The sequence below is a fragment of the Ceratotherium simum genome, chromosome 7 (genome assembly GCF_057802395.1).
Source record: "Ceratotherium simum simum isolate JZ-2026a chromosome 7, ASM5780239v1, whole genome shotgun sequence".
NCBI lineage: Eukaryota > Metazoa > Chordata > Mammalia > Perissodactyla > Rhinocerotidae > Ceratotherium > Ceratotherium simum.
The window spans coordinates 25,707,613-25,729,777 of NC_141906.1; the positions used below are offsets into that span (position 1 = coordinate 25,707,613).

General features: G+C 38.9%; 2 protein-coding genes across 2 annotated transcripts; one reads left to right on the forward strand and one right to left on the reverse strand.

The window, feature by feature from the left end:
• Positions 1-3,854: 3,854 nt before the first annotated feature.
• On the reverse strand, positions 3,855-4,793 carry LOC101393785 (olfactory receptor 51I2). Its single transcript, XM_004443740.2, has one exon. It carries the CDS (start codon positions 4,791-4,793, stop codon positions 3,855-3,857), a length of 939 nt encoding a protein of 312 aa, XP_004443797.2.
• A 14,406-nt stretch (positions 4,794-19,199) lies between these two features.
• LOC101394040 (olfactory receptor 51I1) lies at positions 19,200-20,221 on the forward strand. The gene has a single exon (XM_004443741.3). It carries the CDS (start codon positions 19,200-19,202, stop codon positions 20,142-20,144), a length of 945 nt encoding a protein of 314 aa, XP_004443798.2. The 3' UTR covers positions 20,145-20,221.
• Positions 20,222-22,165: the final 1,944 nt, after the last annotated feature.

Below are 22,165 nucleotides of genomic sequence, written 5' to 3' on the forward strand. Positions count from 1 at the left end.
ACTGATGATAGTATATAGACAAATATTTTGAAGAGGCAGAAAATTAAAAGCTCTTACTTCCTTAATATAGAAAAATAATCCATTACATATATTTATATGTATATATATATTTTATTGCTGGTGAATATATATTGATGAATTTCCTAATTAATAGACTTGCAAAAAATATCTTTTTCATTCTGAGATAAATTGCTTTTATTCAAATTGGTAAAATAAGTATTTAAGTGATGCACTGACATCTAACTAAATGGTAAATTATGAACCTGTTTGTAATATTTTTGTGTGGATTGAAGGCTGAGGGTTCTTTAAGAAATTATAAATATATCAGAATTGCTTTTAAAATGGTGCCCAATTGTTCAGTTTATGCTTGAGTTGTGTCTTATTACTCTCCTTTCCTCTAATAACTATGCATTTGTTTTTCCACATTATTTTTAAAAATGTTCTTGTGGACATTTGGATTCCAAATGTTGAATTCTATGTCCTGTTGAGTGTAACCATTAATCTCCATATCTTGCTAAATAATAGACATGAGAAATATTTTCAATCTAGTATCTGTAACCCATTATAAAATGTATTGAATATATATGTTTAGCAGGAATATCTCTGTTTAAGTTTCTGATTTATTTTTCTTGAGTCTTCTACTTTTAGTCAAAGATATGCTCGTTAAAATGCTGACTCTCAGATTTTTGTGTTAAATCACACAATAGACTTTCTTTTCACAAAGTCATGTCAAATATAGAAAAAGCCACTTAGCACTCTATCAGTTCTAAGCTATTTAACATTTACAGAAGAATTTGCCTCAGTCAGAGACATTGGTTTGACTGCTGAGATGAATGATTAAAGTTGACTCAAAGACGTTGCTTATAGGCTGTCTTTCATTGTAAAAATACAGATTGTCACCCAGGAAACTCCTTTCTCCTAGCTTGTCATATGAGATATTTGCCTTAAATACATAGCCTTGTGGTTCTCAGCCTTCATTCTGTACTGACACTTCACATGAACTTTGACCACAGTTCCAGCAGTAACACTCTTCCATCACACCACAGACATCCAAAATGTGGTGTAGCTTTGTAAGGGGGTATTTAAAAGGAATATGTACTGAGTAAACATATCCCAGGAGACTTTGACATACCTCTTCCATCTCTCTTCAGGTAAGTTCTTCTCACAAATGCTAATGACAAAATTCCATAGTCATTGAGCCCTCAAGCCTAACACTGTGCTGGTCCATTAATAGGTTTCAATAAATATACTTGCATGAATAAATAAATAAATAAATAAATGAGCTGCTATGTTTTTATAAGCAAACAAAAAAAAACAAAAGTTATGCAAAAAATAGTTTGCCACTAGAACTATACCCACAGTCCCAAAAAACTCCACATTTTTAGACACGGGGTTGAGCAAAGGAAAGTGACTATATATCTCTGCTGGGAGGAAAGGAGCTTGAGAAATTGTTCTGAGCACTGTGACTGGCACTAATGATGTAAGATCAAGTTTGTCCAATAACCTGCTCTGTTTTTGCATTTCTGTTAGTGGAGGTCTGTTTGTCATCTAAACTTTTAATAAAGCCTGCCACACACTAATGCTTTGAGTGAGTGATGCATGACTCCAGAAATTTACAGAGTTTTGTCTGGGGATGATACTTGCCATGGAAGAGTGTTGGAGGCTTATGCAAATATCAGTAAAATATCAAATCTTTAGGTGCTACCAGCTTACTCTCGAGTTTCACATGTACAAAACAAACAGACTATTTAAATTAAATAATCACCGAATGAATAATTTAACTCTTTTATTTATTTTTGGGTAGTGAAAGGAAAGAAAAAAGAGAAGAAAAACCACTTTATATTATAAATATGAACACAAACCACATACACCTTCCACTGGTAGGACAAATCCATGAAACCAAATCGCGGTTTCTGACATTCATGTCAAGTGACTACTTGCTTAGCAGTCATCCTCTTCCTCTGCAGAGAGTCATTCCTTGGCAGTGACTCTTGATTAATTGTTTGATGTCAGGAAGTTGATAATTTACTTTGTATAATAATTAACAACTTCATAAGCTGTTTGTTTTTATGAAACCTGAAAGTATTTGGAGCTCAAGTCCATGAAATATGAGTTTGTGTTTTTTCATTCCATATTACATTCTAGTTATATTGACTTTTCTATGACTCTTACTCTAAGGCACAAAGATCAAGAATCCTATGCTACCATGACTCTTGTTCTAGTTTCTTTTCTTTCTCTCTTCGTTGAACCACACCACAGGGGCCCTGGAGCATGAAATATGCACCCATGACAAAACAAGACAAAAGCATGACATATTACTTAGAGATTTTTTTTCCATAAACCCAAAAATAGTTGCCTTGCAAGCTTAGCTGAACCATATTCAGTATTTAATTTTCTCAGGTTAAAGGCAGACCTAAGAGGCCTAAAATAAAAGAAGTATAAGAATTTATTTTTTCCTTTTTTCTAGGCTAAAATCCAAGTATTTAACTATTTCAATAAGAAAAATATTGAGTTCAAAGAAAAGCTTGAGTATCTTAGTGTACTTAACGGACATTTTTGGAAACCTAGATTCCAAATACTTACTTTATCTCCATTCAGAAATAGTTCCCTCCTCTGGCAGCTAACACTTCTCCTTGATATTTCCTTAATAGTGCTTTGTTCAGAGAGAAACTCTAGAAAACTGTATGCTCTGACGCTACAAGACCCGGCCCAGTTTCCCTGGTGAGTTAGGTTAGACTTTGTAGGGAATCTCCTTTATTTTAGTCTAGATGTAAGCTCAAACTTAGTCTGAAAGCACAAAAATGATACCAAGGATCTTCTTATTGTATCCCACCTATCTGGTATCAGAGAAAGAATATGCAAGGTAAATTAATCTGAGAGAAAGTCTGAAAGAATTATTTTCTAGTGTCTAAATTGTAAATGGTCTACTTTGCCTATCTCAGGGCTTTTTGGAGCTGGAAATCCTAGAAGGACATAATTTCTGATGTCTGTTATCATGTCAATGTATGGAAAGACATGAATACCCCAAGAAGGAAAGAGAAAGAGAAATCATTCATCTAGTACAAGGTAAAAAAAAAAAGTTTATGTTTCAGCTGTTGATCATTATTTTCCTTGGGGGAGGATTGAGTGGTGAATAGATAAAGGAAGCAGGGAAGAGTCTGTAGTTTCTTCTAGGCATCAATTTTCCTGGGTCATATTTGTTTATACATCTTATGACAAGTTCTGACAGTATATCATATTTCACTTTGTGAAGTTAAAACAACTCATGAATGCTTAGGAATGAAAATGGTGGTGAAAGCAAGGGTAGAAATGGTAATGTTAATAGTGATGCCAATTAGACAGTTAGGTAGTATTTGTAGTGGTTGGGTACAACTACCAACCAATATTGAATCTTATCTGGATTGCATTTTATCTGTGTTACTCTAAACAATTTACTTAGTTTTCTTTACCTCATAAGATTTTTATGAAGATTAAATGAATTAATGCACATAAATAATTTAGAACAAAACCTGGCACTTTTAAGGACACAATATTTGATTATTATTACATTAGTAATATTTATTCTTATAGAAAATAATCCCTGGCTTAGATTAACTCTTCTCCTTAAATTTCTCTCTAATTACACAATTGCTTTCAATATTTATCTTTCTAATGATGCTGTTGATGTTTCTAAAATGTACTACTCATTTGTTTTAAGTATTACAGCTCCGGGCTCCATTTCCGGATCTTTTAGCTTTTTCCCAGTATACATCTCTATCTTATTCTTCATGATGATATGATGATGATGATGATGACACCATGGATAGCAGTGTATGTCTACAATAAACATCAAGTTTTAAAGGCAAATGTAAAAGTCACATTTTGATGTGACGAAACATGTGAACAATGGCTCGGCGGATCTCCTTTGTCTTGGCGCTGTAAATGAGAGGGTTGAGCACAGGAGGTACAAAGAGATAAATATTGGACATGAGGACATGTATGTAGCGTGGGACATGCTTCCGAAAGCGGTGCACTGTGGAAACCCCAATCATTGGCACATAAAATGCAAAGACAGCCAAGATATGAGACACACATGTGTTGAGAACTTTGAGACGTTCCTCACGGGAAGTAATGGCCAAGACTGAGCGCAGAATGAGAACATAGGAGAGGAAGATAAAAAAGAAGTCCATGCCAAAGGTGGATACAAGAACAAAGAGTCCATAAATGCTGTTGATAGTGATGTCAGCACAGGCCAGCTTCATCATGTCTGGGTGAAGGCAGTAGGAGTGGGAAAGAACATTGGATCTGCAGATAGGCAGCCTCTTGATGAGGAAAGGAAGAGGAAAGAGGATGATGAAGCTCCGAGCAGTCACAGCTAAACCCATGCCAGCAATGACTTGGTTAGTGAGCACAGTAGCATAGCGTAAGGGGTCACAAATGGCCACATAGCGGTCAAAGCTCATGGCCAGTAGAATACCTGACTCCATCATGGAGAAGGAATGAATGAGAAACATCTGGATTAGGCAAGCATCAAAAGCAATGTTTCGGGCATCAAGGCAGAAAGTTCTGAGCACAGTGGGCAGTGTGGCCATGGACATGGCCATGTCACTGAAGGACAGCATGGACAGGAAGCAGTACATGGGCTCATGGAGGCTAGGTTCCACTCGCACAGCCTGCAGGATAACTGTGTTGCCCCCCAGGGCCACAACATACATCACACAGAGGGGTCCTGCTAGCCAGGAGTGAGAACTCTCCAGACCAGGGATACCAGTCAGGAGGAAGGAAGCAGGGTGAGTGACATTGAACAATCCCATGGCAGGAGGAAGCCAAGGACTTTTTAGAGTCAGACCTAACCTGGAGACTTCTGAGAGTTGCACTTACTAGAGGACAAGAAACTAGGGAGTAAGAGACACAGCAGGTGGTGTCTACAAAGTTGGAAATTGATGCATTCTTGAAATTACTGGTTTGAGGAAAATGCAGACAAACTTCTGTTCTTCACATTTTATGATCATCAGTCCATAGACCAGGCTAATATTTCCCTCTGTTTTATGGATGAAGGAAGACATTGACAAATGCTTAAAAAATACAATTAGTTACAAGGAAAATGTTTAAACTATATTAACCACACTTTTAATGTGTTTTAGAAGCATCATTGAATGGAAATATGTTAACCACAATTCATAGATAGTTATTATAAAAGGACACTGGGAATTTGAGTTATCAATAACTCTTGGAGGTACTTAAATATTTCCTTGAAAACATTGCTTAATTCAGATGTGTTGCTGATTAATGGCAGCATTCCCCAGAGCTAGTTTGAATTACGATGTGTTTTTGGTTGGGGAGGGGAAAAGGCAGAGGGATGTGGAGGAAATTGACTGCCTGTGGATATCAGCCTTTCATTGGCAGAGTTGTTGCAAAAAAAAGCAACAAAGAAGCCATATGTTTGTGCAAAGGCATAAAGCTGTCCCTGTTTTAGGAAAAATTATGAATTCTCCCCTAAATATAGTATAGGTACACTAACATTCAGCCTATGAGAGGGCATGTTTCCAAATACAGACTTTCACACCCTTACACAATCATATGTACTCTCAGAATATCCATTATTCACATAGACACATTCATGTATCTTTGCATCAGCCTCATACTGGATCCCATTCATACTCTTAAGAACCCTCACCCACACTTCTCTCTCTCTCACAATCTTACTCTTATTCTACAAATATATTTGACACTCCCTCTTGACCTTTATACTCTTGAAGATGCACATGCCCGGTCATGTTCACACTCTCCATCCACATGGACATATATGCAGCATTTATATGTGCATAACACTCAGGTGTACATGTAGATTTGTATACACACAAAACACTCTACCTACATGTCTGTAGACTCCTACTTTCCCACTGTTATTAATCCATTCATCACATAGGCACTATTTTACCTTGATGTATTGCATTTACCTACAGTTTCTTATAGTGGCACAGAATCTGTTGCTCACTCAATTCCTAGAGGCTAACCCACAGCTACTTCTTTGTGAGAGTGATTATATTCTTTAATCTCCTATCATTTTGATGTTTTAGAAACCCTTCATGTTCAGTCCCTCCTAATGAATGAAGTCAGAGAAGGCTAGAAGGCTTTTCACCTGGAAGACAGGTTTTAGGCTTATAAGGCTTCCTCCTTTGGAAGAGGAACTCTAAATACATATCAATATTTCCCTTTCTTCTTCCTCTCCAATCTCTTATAAAGCAAGGTCAGAATATAATTTCAGAGTCCTTTCTGATGCGAATGGAGGAGGAAGGGAACCTGGGAGCCCTAGGTATCTGAAGGCTGCAGAGAGGGTGGAATGATATGTAATGCAGCATTATCACTGTGGGAACTCTCCTGGATTGTTTCGGGCTGTGTACAGCTCATATCTTCTTGCGGTTCCCGGAAAATCGGTGGTCACTTCTCTGCGATTGAATGCATTCTTTCTGGTCTTAAAGCTCAGTCTGTGCATGCCTGTCTCCTCTCCAGAAGTGTGATCCTTGGGATGCAGGACTGAACAACCTTGTTTGTCTCTTGTTTCTCCCACTTGACTACAATTCTCATTTCTCATACAGAGCATCATACGAAATAACCAGCAAAAACAGAAGAGAACTGTGCTAATACAAAGGGGAAAGAAAGAGAAGGGAGAAGAAAAAGGCTTCAATGAAAGCAAGATTCCTTGCAGGGCAGGGCCAAAGCCATTCTGAGTGTGGAGAAATAAGTTTTAGTACTTGTGGGGAAAAGACTGCCTGGAAGTCCCATGATCACATTCTTTACCATTCCCAGTGGCCACTGACCTTGTGGGTTGTCTATATGCATGTGAAGAAAACAATACAATGAGAAAAAAACAATACTTACTGAGCACATGCTATGTACTAGATATTCTGCAAGGAACTTTACATCCATTTACTCATTTAATCCTTCGTGGGAAATTGAGTCCCACTGAGGGATGTTGCCTTATAGTGCATGGCAAGTAAGTGATAAAACCTCAATTTAAAAAAGAGCTTTAAGACTCTCTAATATCTAACTGAGGTCTTGGGGCATCACTTAGGTGTTGGAGAGGAATTCGAAAGGAAAATAGAAGTACACATTTCTGGACGAAGATTTCTCAAGTATCCTTGAACAAAGGAAGTGGCTAAAGGCAGATTCATGTGGAGAAAATGATGCAAAAAGTACCTGTCTCCAATGCTGGACTCAATTTCTTCTGCCCCTGTAACCCGGAATCTTTCCCTTAGGTGAAGCCACATAGGAACCAGGGTGGTTTAGGGGAATGGGTCTTGGTCTGGGGGTCAGTAGTCTTGGGATTCAACCCCTGCCCTGGCATGCCCTCTCAGTGTGATCTTTGGAAAAATCTATTTCTCTTTCTAGACCTTGTGTTTTTAAAGACATTTTTAAACATCCTTTATGGCTCTGATGTTCTTTTATTTTACTTTTTAATTTCTAATCAAACAAAGAATGCCTATGAAGATTTGCAAGAGTACTGAAAGAAGGCAAAAATAAGGTAGGGATGGGATTGGAGGGATGTCCAGAGAGGCCCATTAAATGGTCATAGGTTTTAATCTACATCATGAATAGTAAAAGATTAGAAATGCTTAGCTATTCATGTTCATCTAAAGTTTATGACTAGCTAATTTTTCCTACCCTTTTAAACTCCTGGGCACTTTTACATATTTTATCTCAGAATTTATAAGAGCAAAGTTAGACCACGTGTGCCGGCTCAGCTGTTAGTCTGAGTCACGGAATAGGTTGTGACCACTTCGCTCCTGGAATTCTGAACCTTTCCTGTGTTCTGAGTCCTGCTTTCCTCCCTCAACTTGCAACAGTGTTAATGAATCATGGAAACATTGATCCCAAGGAAACTATTCTGGAAAGTGAGCTATCTAGAGAAATGCAGTGAATTACCCAGAGTTATCCAATCAGTTAGTTGCAGTGCCAGGACATGAACTCGGAGTCCAGGGACTTTCCCACCTGCTCTGCCCATCTACCAAGACACTGCTGTCTGATATCCTCCACACAGGCTCTCCCTCTTTACCTCACCCTACCCCTTTCTCAGTCTAACTCTTTCTTAGAGCAGGCTTCAGGAGCATCAGCTAACTCACACAAGGTTTCAGAACTCACCAGAAGACAGACAGATGAAAGACGCCCATACCCACAGAACAACATGTTCTTCTCTCTATCTGCTAAAATGAATTCATGCCTGCCACTTTTATATCTCACTCTAAGCCCCAGGAGAGAGAGGAGTGATGCTGCCTCTGTGTTTGGAAACGCATTGGGAAGGTTTTAGTCTCTTGAGGTCCTTAATGACTAGTGAGAATAAAGAAAGTGCTCTTTTAGGTGAAAAAGAACTCATCAATCTGCCAGACCAATTTGTTACCCAATGCAAAATACCATCTTGTGATGGATGGGTAGGCATATAAGAGAGGAGCTCATTATCTTTTAAGAGATCTCGGGATTATGTAATATCCAGCAAATAAAGTATAATCAGACAATAACTAATTTTACTTTTCCTATCCCTTTAAATGCATGGAATAAGGCTAGTTCTTTCTTCACCTGTGGATGAAAACTCAGTTCCCTAAGATTCCTGTTCACATTCAGATAATAAAACACCCTCTGGTGAGTCATTAGAATGCCAAGCCTCATATAATAGTCAAACTTTCCCATGTTCAGTTACAGCCTTTCTTCTTTCATCATCCCTCACTTGCTAACCATGGTTTCAGGCTCCTTCTCCCCAGGAAAGACAGAGAAGGGGAAGTGGAAGATTCGCAAGTCATTAGTGGGTTCAGTTAGCTACTATCATGTTTACTAGGTGTGTTAAATGTTTAAAGCTGACTCTTTCTTTCATTGGGTACTTTCATAGATTATTTGAAGAACCTTCTCCCCATCTTTTACTTCTTCTCCACTCAATTTAAACTAATGTATCCTATTCCATATGGTTGCTTATGACTCCACTCACAATCCAGATCCCCTTTGTAGAACATACATTCTTCTGGACAGGATCTAAGACAACACATGCCAACTCTATCTATGTAGCCCATCCAGGAAATGCTCAGCCTTCCTCTATTGCAACAAATGCCCTACCCCAAATAGTAATAGTCTCTCATTCAATTCTGTTATCAGAATAACAAAGTAAATTTTCTATCTCCATTTAGATTTCCAGGCATAAGTAAGGAACCCATCTGCTGTGTCTCTCTTTCTCTAAATTTCAGCGGACATATGTTTCCTCTCTTTTGATTCAAAGTAAAAATGGCAAGTACATCCCTACCCCTTTCTCTTGGGTGTGGGTTGTGGGGTGGGAAACTTAGCTCTTTCCAATGGATCTCTTCAGCAATCTTTGTTTAAATCCTCTAATGCATAACTTTTGTACCTCTAATTAGGGCAGAATTTCTCAACCTCAGCACTATTAACGTTGTGGGATGGATAATTCTTTGTTGTGGTGTGATGACGTGTGCGTTGCAGGATATTTAGCAGCATCCCTGCTCTGTACCCAGTAGATGCTCCACCCCAGTTATGACAACCAAAAATTCCTCTAGACATTGCCAAATGTCCCCTAGGTGACAACAGCACCACAGGTTGAGAACCACTGAATTCAGAGAAAGTGTTTAAAAGTCATCTAACTCGTTCTCTAAAAACTAATTCAAAATTTCCCCATGGTTGTGCTTTAAGAATATAGTATCCATTGTCCTCATTTATTAGCCATTTTGAGATATGAAGAATTGCTTTTAAAATTCTATTCCGAGACATCTCAAACTCCTAGCAGACTGGAATTTCTCCTCTCAAAAGTCCATTTTCCGACCTTCAGTATACAATTTGGGATTTGCCTGTTCTCTGTTATCAAACCATTCTTGCAAGGATTGCAGCTGTTGAATACACACAAGACCCTTCATTGCTTCTCTTTCCAGTGATCTCTCTTCACTCCGAGCCTTATAGCATTTGTTCTCCCCATCTTATACTTATTCTCCACTTGATTTAAACCAATATATCCTACTCCATATGGTTGCTTATGACTCCATCCACAGCCCAGTTCCTCTTTGTAGAACCATACATTCTTTGGACAGGATCTAAGACAACACATGCCAGCTCAGTTACTGAACCAGTTATATGCCAGTTACTGAACTTCTTACAGATTCTCAAATACTCTATTTCATGACTTTGTGCTTTGTGTGATTTTGTCTGTATCATTTCCTCTGCAGGGAATTCTGCCACCTAAAACTCTTACTGGTGAATCCTACAGCTGCAAGATTCATTATAAACTTTACCTTTTTTTCTTATGCATACCTTATTTATAAGCTATACAATTCTTTTCCTAATCTCTTGAGATTTTTCATGACACTCTGAGTCCTTGACATTTCTCCATTACAGAGTTTATCAAATACTACTGAAATTTTCTACAACCTTAAATAAATTATGAACACTGTGTATTATTCATTGCATTATCCCCAGTACCTAGCTAAGTGTCTGGGACTTGGTTGGACTTTAGAATGAATGAAGGAATATAATTATTGTCAGCTTCATAATCACAAGAACCGTGTCTTATCCAGGGTCTGTCAGAGCTTTATGTGATGTAGGTATTTAGCAATTGCTTTTGGAATGGAGTGAGCCCATTCTGAATGCAAGTGTACATATTTAGAGAAATAGCTAAAGGTATTCCCATAAATTAGCAGTTATCACATGTAACCTAAGACAGTGTCATCTACATTCACTGCCATTCACTGATTTTCACAGTTTCTTTAAAATGAAGTTGAGAAATATTTCCTTAGGTGAGGAAATAACATGGGATGTACGACTAGCCATTTCCAGAATATTGTGTGGGATTTGGCCTCTTTTAACCCAAAGAGTTTGACCCTTGTTCTGGCACCAATAGATTTCTCCCAAATACTTCTTTCTTCTCTATTTTACCTGAAATGTTACAGGTGTTGTCAATCAATTTGTTCACAATTTTCTCCGGCTATTGTCACAAAACTCAATGTGAAGACTATGAAGAAAGAAGAGGTCTGGTTACTCTCACCTCCTCCTAGTATATATTAGGTGCTCAATAATATTTGTGAATAATAAAATGATTAAATAAGTGAATTAGCCCAACATCATTGTTAAATGTGCAGTCTATACCTAGGCTTGATTAAACTTTTCAAACTCTGGCATGTGAATGCCGTATCCATGTTACTATCAATTGATGCATAACAAATTACCAAAAAACTCAGCAGCTTAAAATAACAAACACTTATTATCTCATTAAATTACTAACATTTGACTTATTCGTTAAGGAACAAGGGTCCAGAAATGGCTTAATCAGTGGTCCTGGCTAAGAGTCTCTCAAGAGGTTGCAGTCAAGCTGTTGTCTAGGGCTGCAGTCTACGAAGACTTGACTAAGTCTGGAGTATTTGCCCACAAGCTCACGTGGCTGTTGGCAGGAGGCTTCAGTTCCTGGTCATGTAGCCATTTCCATAGGACTGTTCATGACATAGATCCTTCCAGAATGAATGATCTGAGAGACAGATGATGCAATGACACATTGCCTTTCTTTTCTTTTTTTTTTTTTTAACCTAGCATTTGCCACACAAGTGGTCATTTACTCCTTATTCTATTACTTAGAAGTGTCACTAAATCCACCCACATTCAATGGGAGAGGATTGCACAGGGGCATGAATACCTGTAGCTGGGATCTTTGCAGAGCAGTAGAGAATTCAGCGTTAAAGCGTGTGTTGCTGATTATCACAGCGATTTCTAGGATGTTAAAGAAAATATTATCACTTCAAATCTGAGAAAAGAATAGGGAAATTTCCATGGAGGAAGTGGTTATAAATCACCTGGTAATCAAACTACTACTCATCTTTTCTTTACTTTTCTCCTTCTCCTTCTCCATCCTCTTGCTTATATTCCCTTTTCTTCCAGACCTTCCCCTTATTTCTTTTCATTTTCTCGTCTTCTCTTCTCCTCCCTACCTCTCTCTTCTTCTCTTCTTTTATCTACATTCTCTTCAACGTATCCCTCTTCATCTTCTTCCATCGCAACAGCTATGGTAGAAGTGATTCCTTCTGCTCCACGTGATCAAACCTTATGCTTTAGTGCACACTGCCCCTTGTCTCCTTCTTCACACTGCACAAACAAAATGAAACAAAATAAAACAAAACCCTGATTCTACGTTGCTCGAGTCACTTCAAGCCTCCTCTGTTTATTCAGTCAATATATACTGAGTTTTTACTAAGTGTCAAGGCACTATGTAAAGCATTTTGAACACCTGAGAATATAACAACATATTCCTAGATTTAATTTTATTTTCTTCATCCCATTTTTCACTCTCTGAGATTATCTTACTACCTTTTGTTGTCTGTCTTCCCCACTAAAATATAAATATCATCAGAATAGCCTTGACTGTTTTGTTACAGTTGTGTCTACATTATTTAAAATATTGTGGGACACCTGGTAGGTACTCAGTTAGCATTTATTGATTCAACGAACTCATGATCCCTACTCTTTAATTTTGCTGAGGAATATTAACCCTGAGCTAACATCTGTGCCAGTCTTCCTCTACTTTATATGTGGGTCACTGCCACAGCATGGCTGATAAGTGGTGTAGGTCTGAGCCCAGGATCCAAATCCATGAATCCAGGCTGCAGAAGCAGAATGCACCAAACTTAACCACTATGCCACAGGGCTGGCCACAATCCCTACTGTTTTTGACAAAAATATTGTGAATATGTTTCTTGTTTAAATCTCTTTGAAATTTTAGTGACTTCTCTGTTCAAATGTTTCTCATTATTTGCATAATATAAGCTCAGATGCTCCCACGATATGCTTTACCTTCTTGACAATAGTCCTTTCACATTTAGTGCAATTGATTCATTTGTTATATTTCCAGCTATACCATAAATTCTCCCTGAGAAGGATACCACTGGTTGTGGTCACCACTATGTCTCTAGGTCTTAGCATAGCACTTGGGGTGCAGTATTTAGTGATTTCCATTGAATTCATATGTATTAGTCACAATCTAACACAAAAAAAACCAGGGTCGACTTACAGTCAATTTAGAATATAAGAACCACATCTGTTCCTTTAATTGAAAAAAAATAATGGAAAAAGTTGTTAACCAAGTGTTAGAGAATGCACAAAAGACAAAGGGAATATGAAGGTGTCGTTGGAGGTAGCAAACTCTGGAAGCACCTGCTAACCCTAGGACTGCAGGAAGAAAGGGGTGGGTTTAGAATTATTAAATCTTACAAGCATAGAGGAGGAGTGTTGCAGAGCTGAAATTCAGACTTTTGAAGAGTGGGCACTGTTTAGGTGGTACTGGGCTCTCAAGAGTTCACACAAGATGCCCTGTAAGAATGGACTTACTCCTCTAAGATGGAATGGTTGGGGTCTTCTCTGGCTTGTTCTGAAGTTTTTAAGAGGTCATGGCAAGACTGGTTCTGGGAATGATGGAAAGCTGCAAGATGGAATCCACTAACGTCACTGGAATAATTCACTGGTGTTTGGGTTAAGAAGTGTTGCTGGGGTTAACATTGGCAACAACAAAGAGCAAGTCTTCCTTCCTACGCCAGCTTTCTAGTGCCCCCTATTTGCATATTTTGGGAACTGACAGGCAAAGGAGAAATGCAGTTTGCAGAAGCCCAGCCCAGATATCACAAACAATATAAAAGGTGAAATTAAGACTGAGAGATGATAACATAATAACCAGTAAAACAAAAATGAAATAAATCCAGGAATTGCTTACACAAGTTTCAAAAGAGATGAGAAGCTGACCAGCAGACGCTAACACAACCTAGAGATTTGCAATGCAGGAAGCCACTACCACCCCTAGGCTGGAGAGTCAAAGGTGGTGTTGCTGAAGCTGGAGCCAAAGTGATCTTAACCAGCAGAAGCTAGAGCCATGGAAGAGATGCAAACCCATGCCAAACACTCTGCTTTAGGCAGGAGAGTGGAACGACTGAAATACTCTGTCTGTCAATGATTCCCAACAGCTGAACCCATCTGGAAGCCAACTGACACTGGAGTTTGGGATATTCTTCAAGTAATAATTGGACCCTTGTGATATGGATAAGAGCTACAGAAGAGTGAGGAGTGTATCTGAGGGTGAACAGATCTATCCTTGGTATAGAATAAGGCATAATTCTTTCATTCACCTTGGTCTTATTGTACCACTAGCATTGTAAGATACATGATCTTCCATGAAGTTTCATCTTCATAGTCAGTATCCTTTAAGGTGTCAACTCACTGTCATCCATGAAAGACGAGAGTAATTGAATTTTTCAAGTTCTGAGGAGTAGAAATTCTGTTCATAAAATAATCTCTCTTAAAGTCAGATAGCTAGATTTCTCTGGGAAGTACTTCAAGATTGGCACACAATCAAAACCTACTTATATCCTTAAAACCTTACCTACTCAAGTAGAATTGATGACTCTTTCTTCATAACATTGAAAAGTTGCAACATCAGTACACTTTCCCCTAAATATTTCGGCATTAATATCATTAATTCAAGTTTAATATTTTGTGTAGTTTTTTGATTTCTTTCAAACATATAATGCACAGATCTTACACTTACATTAGATAAGTTTTGGCAAATGCATTGATTTTGTTGTGGAATACGTTTATGACATATTTCTAAGTGGCATCTGGAGGTGTATTTTTCTGGACTGTTCAAAGGATCAGTTTTTCAATATTTATCTTCTTTGCAAGAATCCTTATTGCTCTGGCTGACATCAGTGCTGAAAATAATACCTGGAGCAGAATAGTGCTCAAAAATGTGTTTTTCTTCCATTTTTTGTTTGTTTTTAGTTGAACTGAATGAAGTCTGTAATTTTCAGGGTCCATATACTGGTGGAGCAAAATGAATGCTTACCTCAGAAGCATGTTTATGGATGCCGACATGCATTTGTACAAAAAGTATGCAAAGCAGTTAAACTCCACGTATGAATCTGTGAATAGATATTATGATATTAATTTGTTGGACATTTTGTTGATCTGTTGATGAGAACGCTGATATGTGTTAGAAATATATACTTTGGAGTATGTGAGCATTGAGTATATTTAAAGCATATTTTATTGTTTCTTCAAGTATGTGTATAAGTCTCCAACTATTTCTAAAATTGTGTCTGTAATCTACATTGGTCTTTATAATCAGTGTAAGAATACACAGATTACAGTGTGTGTTTGATGTGCCAAGATATGTGATTAGTGACTAAAGCATTGGGCACTTGATGAGTGTATTTGTTTTTATCTGTTTGTATGTGTATGGATCTAAAATAGGCAATGTGAATGTTATTAAATAAATAGCTGAATATGTCTAGGGGTGTATCTGTGGGAGTCTGAGAATATTATAACTATGTATGTTTGTGTGTGTGTGTGTGTGTGTGTGTGTGTTTGCATCCTCTGATCAAGGAAGGATTAACAGAGTAATGGGTATGGGTGATGACATCAGGGATGATGGGGTCAAGAAGAGGATTCTCCTGGGAGTAACTCTCATATGGCCAAGCTCACTACTCGTTGATATCACCTTCTCCATTATTTCCACTTTCCCTTCTCCCACCACAAACAAACAAGCTTTGAGATTCTGGGATATTCATAAAGAGGAAAGTATGCTGATGCTACTGTACTGGCTGGACTCACAGACCAGTACATCCAGCCACACGGAAAAGAAGCGTCTGCCACCCAGTGAGTGTCCCTCCTTCAGATTCCCTACCTGGCTCCGTATCTAGAAATAGTCCCAAACTTGAACACTCTCACTGCAACCTCAGGCACACTCTGACCCTCATATTTCCCCTCCAAATGTGAGTCAAATATGCTCCCTTCCAAAGCCTAGGACCATAGACCCTGAAGCAAGGCTCCCATCTTAATCAAAACTCTAATACCAAACCAAATACATACCCTTAGATTAAGGGGCTGATGCATCAGATCTATATTTTGTCTTGAGGGCATTCTATACTATTTTTTCTCCTTCAGTTTGAATTATTGTCTCATATACTTAACTGTCAAGTGTGCAGCTGGAGAGAAAAATCACAGAACCAAATGAAATGAAGTCATTTAACAACGTGGTCTTCAATCTTTGCTGGATTTTTAGTGTTGAGTATGCCATGGGAATATAATTGATAGAGATATTACTGTGGGCCTGTTAATGCTGATGTATTTGTGGCACTGTGTGTTTATGTGTGTGTGTATGTTTGTAGGTGTGTGTTCTGGAGGATATAAATGTGACAGGATATTTGAAACATAGTATATGATGCCAATGAGTACCTATGAGCCTTCCTAAATTCTCTGGTTGTGATAATGTTATGTGAGACCAAGGGAGTGGGTGATAGTTACTGCCTGTTTGATATGAGGAGTACCTGTGAATATCTGAGTACCTAAGTGTGTGTAGGAGTGTAAAAATGTATATTTGGTGGTACCTCTGTGTGACCACGTGTGTGTCCATGCTCATGCACATCCTGTGCAAAAGAGCTGCATTGTTGTGTCTGTCTCCATCTTCTTGATCTTTCTTCCTAGATTAGTCACATTTAGGAAGCCTTAACTGACACCCCTGTGGTCCTAACAACAAAAAATGTTTATTAGATGGTGGCAGAGAAGTTTTCAAAGTTGCTTTCTAGAGTGAGGAAAATCTGGATCATAGATAAAATATGCCCTTGCAGATTACCTAAATTTACAAACCAGGGGTTAAGGACAGGGGGTAAACCTATCTTGTGAGAGTCTTTAGTATTTGTTAGTGCTCTTAAGAGTCCTTCTATTTCTTCTGGATCTAGAAATAATATTGGAGAGAAGATGATAAAACAAAACAGATATGGACAGGCTGGATCTAAGAAGACTTCTTGGAGACGTTGACTTTAAACCTGGGCTGGGAAGAAGAGAGTTTAGAGGGGAGTAGGAAAAAGAAATCCTACTGATGAAAGGATTCCTTTGAATTCCCAGTTGGAGGAGAGAGAAAACAAAGGAATAGATAAATTCCTTCCAACAGCCCTTGTACTTTTAGGATCATTAGTGATATCTAGACATTCTGCAGCCTTTAGTCACCATCTAATTTCATTGTATTTATAGAGAAGGCTAGAAGAAGATGGAAATCCTAGAAAAGTCAAAGGAATAAGGGAGCCATTATGTCTAAGGTCAAGAATGTAGTTTTATTTTATTTTTTAATTTTAAATATAGATATTTTCCAGCTTTATTGTGACACTACTGACATAAAATATATGTAAGTTTAAGGTATACGATGTGATGATTTGTAACACGTATATAGTTAGTTAACACCTCCATTCCCTTACATAGTTACTTTTTTGTGTGTGTGGTGATAACATTTAAGATCTACTCGCAATGACTTTCAGGTATATGTTACAATATTGTTAATTATAGTCTCTATTCTGTAATTAGATCCCCAGAAATTATTCATCTTATATCTGGAAGTTTGCACTCTTTGATGAACATCTTCCCCCAGCCCCTACCCTGCACCCAGGCCCTGGCAACAACCGTTCTACTCTACAGAATGGAACATTAATTTTGGTACATCCAGCACCATGGAAATACACTTATAGAGATATTTTGGATAAAGGCTGAGAAGAAGTCCTTTATGATGTGGTTTTTCAGTTTGCACCACTCTGACTGTTGCTTATCTTTCTTGGAGTTAGGCTGATGAGGCTCAAGTACAAAGACAGAGAAAGAAGATTCTGTGAAGAAGGTAGAGAAGGAGATGACAAGGTAGAAGGAAAATTGGGGCTAGAAGGCGCCACTGAAGGAAGAAAGCAGTGTTAAAAAGGTGAATTACCAATAATGTGAACTCTGGTAGGGTGGTCAAATGGATAAGGGGAGGGAATGTTTTCATTAGATTTAGTGACAAAGAGGTCATTAGTGACCATAAAGAAATTAGTTTCAGTTGGGAAGGGGCAGCGTGGAAGCCACATACAGTAAATTGAGCAGTGATAGATGGTAAGTCAATAAGGTTGAATCCTGACTTGAGGATCTCAGAATGGAATTGGAGAAGCAGACACTTAAACAAACTCCCCTTTGTTGGCATCCACAGAGACAGTGTTTCAAGAAGTTTGACTAAGAATTGGGGAAGGATAATAGAATGGCAGCAGGAGAGGGAAGGTTCTGTTTTTATGATGGGATGGTCTTGCACATGCTTATTGCCTAAAGGGAAAGGGACAGAAAGGGAGAGGTTGAACATACAAAACAGTGGACTAGTGGAAGAGGTATCTGAAGGAGATAACAAGAAATGGAACCCTAAAAGTGGAGGTCCTGGTCTTGGAGAAGGCAAGATATCTCTTTCTCAAAAACCATGTGGTAAGAATAGATAATGGTGTGAATAAGTTTAAAATTTAGGTAGTGGTAAGTAATAAGTCTCTTTTATCCAATAACATACTTCCTTCTTTGGTTTTATCCAGCTGTACACCCAGTTTGATTACAGAAATTATCAACAGTGGGCTTTACTGTCTGAATGAAGGAGAGGCAAAGAGGAGGTGAAGATACTGGTCTTAGTGGGAGAGTAGATAAGAAAAAAAGTGAGGAAAGAAGAGCTAGTAGACAAATAGACCAGAAGAAAATGGAAGAATTATTGAGATCCTGAAAACAAGTGCATGGGCATGAGAAGGAAAAGAGCTGGAAGAAGGCTACTGTCAGAATGTGAAAAAATTGAAATTTGAGATTTCAGAGCTAGAACAGTTTTTGGTGATGACAAGTTCAGGGGTAGCCGTGGGATTGGAAGGCTGAGGTGAAGTCTGAGTAAGGGTTATTGAAGCCATAATTTTACAGCTGTAGAGGTTTCATCTGTACCATCTACTAAAGGGTTCCTAAAGGCATGGGCAGTATGCCCTCTTCCCTATCTTAATTTCTATTTTTCCCCAAATTCCCAGAAAATGGCTGCTGGAGTGAGATGAGGAAGTGAAGGGACACTGAAGTTTAAAGTGAAGATTAGGAAACTGTTCGTCTTGCCTCATGCCTGGTTGCTTTGCCACATTATGGGCACGCACTTGATCATCACACCTTCACAATTTTTCTACTATGGCCTTGACAAGGTACTGGGCACTGGTGCTACAGAAATGTGTAGAGCCTAGTTGCTAGCCTCAAAGAGCTCATAGGCTAACGGGGAAAGCAGGAACATAGACAAACACTTTCAAACTCTGATCTTTTGTGTTAGAGACAGGATGTCTGAAAGAAAGTGAGGAACTCCCCCAACACATCCTTGGGCTCACCTCCCATCTGTATTCTCCGACCTGCCTGCCATGTTGGGCCTCAATGGTACCCTCTTCCAGCCAGCCACATTCCAGCTGACAGGCATTCCTGGATTGCAGACAGGCCAAGCTTGCGTTGCCCTGGTTTTCTGCATCCTCTACCTGATCTCCATCATAGGCAACCTCAGCATCCTCGTTCTGGTGGTTCAGGAACCTGCTCTGCACCAGCCCATGTACTACTTCCTCTCTATGCTTTCTCTCAATGATCTGGGAGTGTCCTTCTCTACACTTCCCACTGTGCTTGCTACATTCTGCTTCAACTACCGTCATGTTGGCTTCGATGGCTGCTTGGTTCAGATGTTCTTCATCCACACTTTCTCTTTTATGGAATCAGGCATACTGCTGGCCATGAGCTTTGATCGTTTTGTAGCTATTTGTGACCCACTACATTATGCCACTGTGCTCACCAACAGCCGTATCTTGGCTATGGGCCTGGGCATCCTTACCAAGAGTTTCACCACTCTCTTTCCTTTCCCTTTTCTGGTGAAACGACTGCCCTTCTGCATGGGCAATGTTTTGCATCACTCATACTGCCTCCATCCAGATCTCATGAAAGTAGCATGTGGAGATATCCATGTTAACAACATCTATGGGCTCTTTGTCATCATTTTCATCTACGGCATAGACTCAACTTTCATCCTGCTTTCCTATGCATTTATCCTGAGAACCGTGCTAGCCATTGCATCCCAGAAGCAGCGGCTCAAGGCACTCAACACTTGCATGTCACACATCTGTGCAGTGCTGGCCTTTTATGTGCCCATAATTGCTGTCTCCATGATCCATCGCTTCTGGAAAAGTGCCCCACCTGTTGTTCACATCATGATGTCCAATGTCTACCTATTTGTACCCCCCATGCTCAACCCCATCATCTACAGTGTGAAGACAAAGGAGATACGCAGAGGAATCCTCAACGTCTTCTTTAAATCTCAGAGCTGAGGAAGACTGCAGAGAACTCTTGTGGAGAAAGAATTGGGACTTGTTTAACAACTTTAGGAATGCTAAAACAAGGAGAAGAACCCAGGATCTTGATTCTTGTGACTATGGAACTAATAAAAAGGATAACTGACTCAATAAAATTACATAAGTATGTATTGAACATTTACCATGTGAAAACCCTTTGCTAGTTGCTGAGAATGTTATAGTGGTGAGTAAGATACATTATTAAATAGATAGACAGATCCAGGGAAAAATATAAAAAAGAGCAACAGATGCCCTGCAAAATGTTTGGCTTATATGGGAATAATGGAAGTTGTGCAAAGCAAATAGGCTTAAATATAAATAATTCTACTACCAACCAGAGTTAGAGAAATGATAAACATTAGAGACAAACACAGTTCTGTGGAGGCTTGGTGCCTCCACATGCTAGACAGAAGACCCATTTGGTTTGTGGAAATCAAAATAGTTTTTGTGTGTGTTTATGATGTAGCTTATGAAGGATGAGAGGAGTTAGTGTCCTTGGCACAGAGTGGCAGGGAGAGGGAAGGTAATGATCTTGGCATAAGTAATCAGTTGAGAAGAACTATTTAGGCAAGCAAATTTAGAACCTTGCTATTCCAAGTGTGGTCCAATGAACAACAGCATTGTTGTGTCTGGTAGTTTGTTAGGGAAACAGAATCTTAAGACCCACTGAGACCTGCTGAATTTGAACTGCATTTAATAAGACCCTTGGGTGAGTAAAGCTTGCGAAGCACAGTACTTCTCTTTTTGAACACCTCTCAGGTAGTGCTGATCTGAAGTGTAACAAAAATAACAAGACTCATAAATAACAAGAATCTGGAAAGGTGGTTCTCAAAGTGTGATTCCCAGACCAGCATCATTATCATCTTTTGCGAACTTGTTAGGCATGCAAATTCTCAGGCCCTTCCTCAGGTCTCCTGAGCCAGAAATTCTGGGGGTGTGAAGTCCAGCAAAAGGTCCTCCAAGTAATTCTGATACATGTTAAAGGCTGAGAACCTTTAACCTAGAATATCAGTCTAGAATATTTGGGAGAATTGCACACAGTTTTGTTTAGGCAAAGGGGAGGTTTCACACTGAGAAGCTTGGGAAACACAATTTTGAGAGATTTCCTAAGTCAGATTGTGGGTAGTTTTTGAAGCTGGGGAACTGAGTGCATGACAAATAAGTGTATGGTTTTGGTGGTGAAGTCAAATGCAAACTTGCAGCCTATTCTCTCCACCAGGTGGTGCAGGTGGAACGTAGAAACATTCTTCACAGAAGAATTTGATGAACAATCTCCAACCAATCCACAGTCACTCTGAGGCCCCTGCCCCATCATGTGATTCCCTTCTTTTTCTCCCAATTCCCCTCTGCCATCTTAATCTCAACCTCAAAATTCAGGTAAACTCCAATTTTAAGGCTGCCCTCTAGGGCAACAGAACCTACAGGGGGAAAAACATCAGTCAGTTGTCACAATAAGATGCAGGATCTGGCAAGGGTTCTTTGTCAATGTGTCTTCGAGGCATACAAGTCCCCTGATCAAGACCTCTTCTGAGACTTCTTTATCTTTTCTACAAAGTCTACTAACTTCTTTGTGAAGAGTATATTCCTTCTTTAGATGGGATATGTTTAATCTGGTTGTATTGCTCTACACTAAACACATACCTGCAGATTATGCCTATCTTTGCTTTGCTTCACTGTGAAAAGTTTCACTTGCACTCCACAGGACAAATTTATTTCCCTTTTTAAGCTCTGTGGGGAAAAGTGCTTCATCATTTCCCCATAGATGACTTTTAACACTTATAATAAATCTCTTTTGTTGGGATTTGCACAGATGTTATGATTGGCATTATCATTCTGAGAGTAGACAAGTACCTAGGGTTTCTCTAGGTTTTTCCTCTTATTTAGTGGAAGAAGAAGCTGAATCTTGAAAAGGATTTTTCAAAAGTCAAAAAAGATAACGGCAGTCAAAGGTAAAAACCTACACCTAACACAGTGTTTGGTACCCAGTAAAGGTGAAT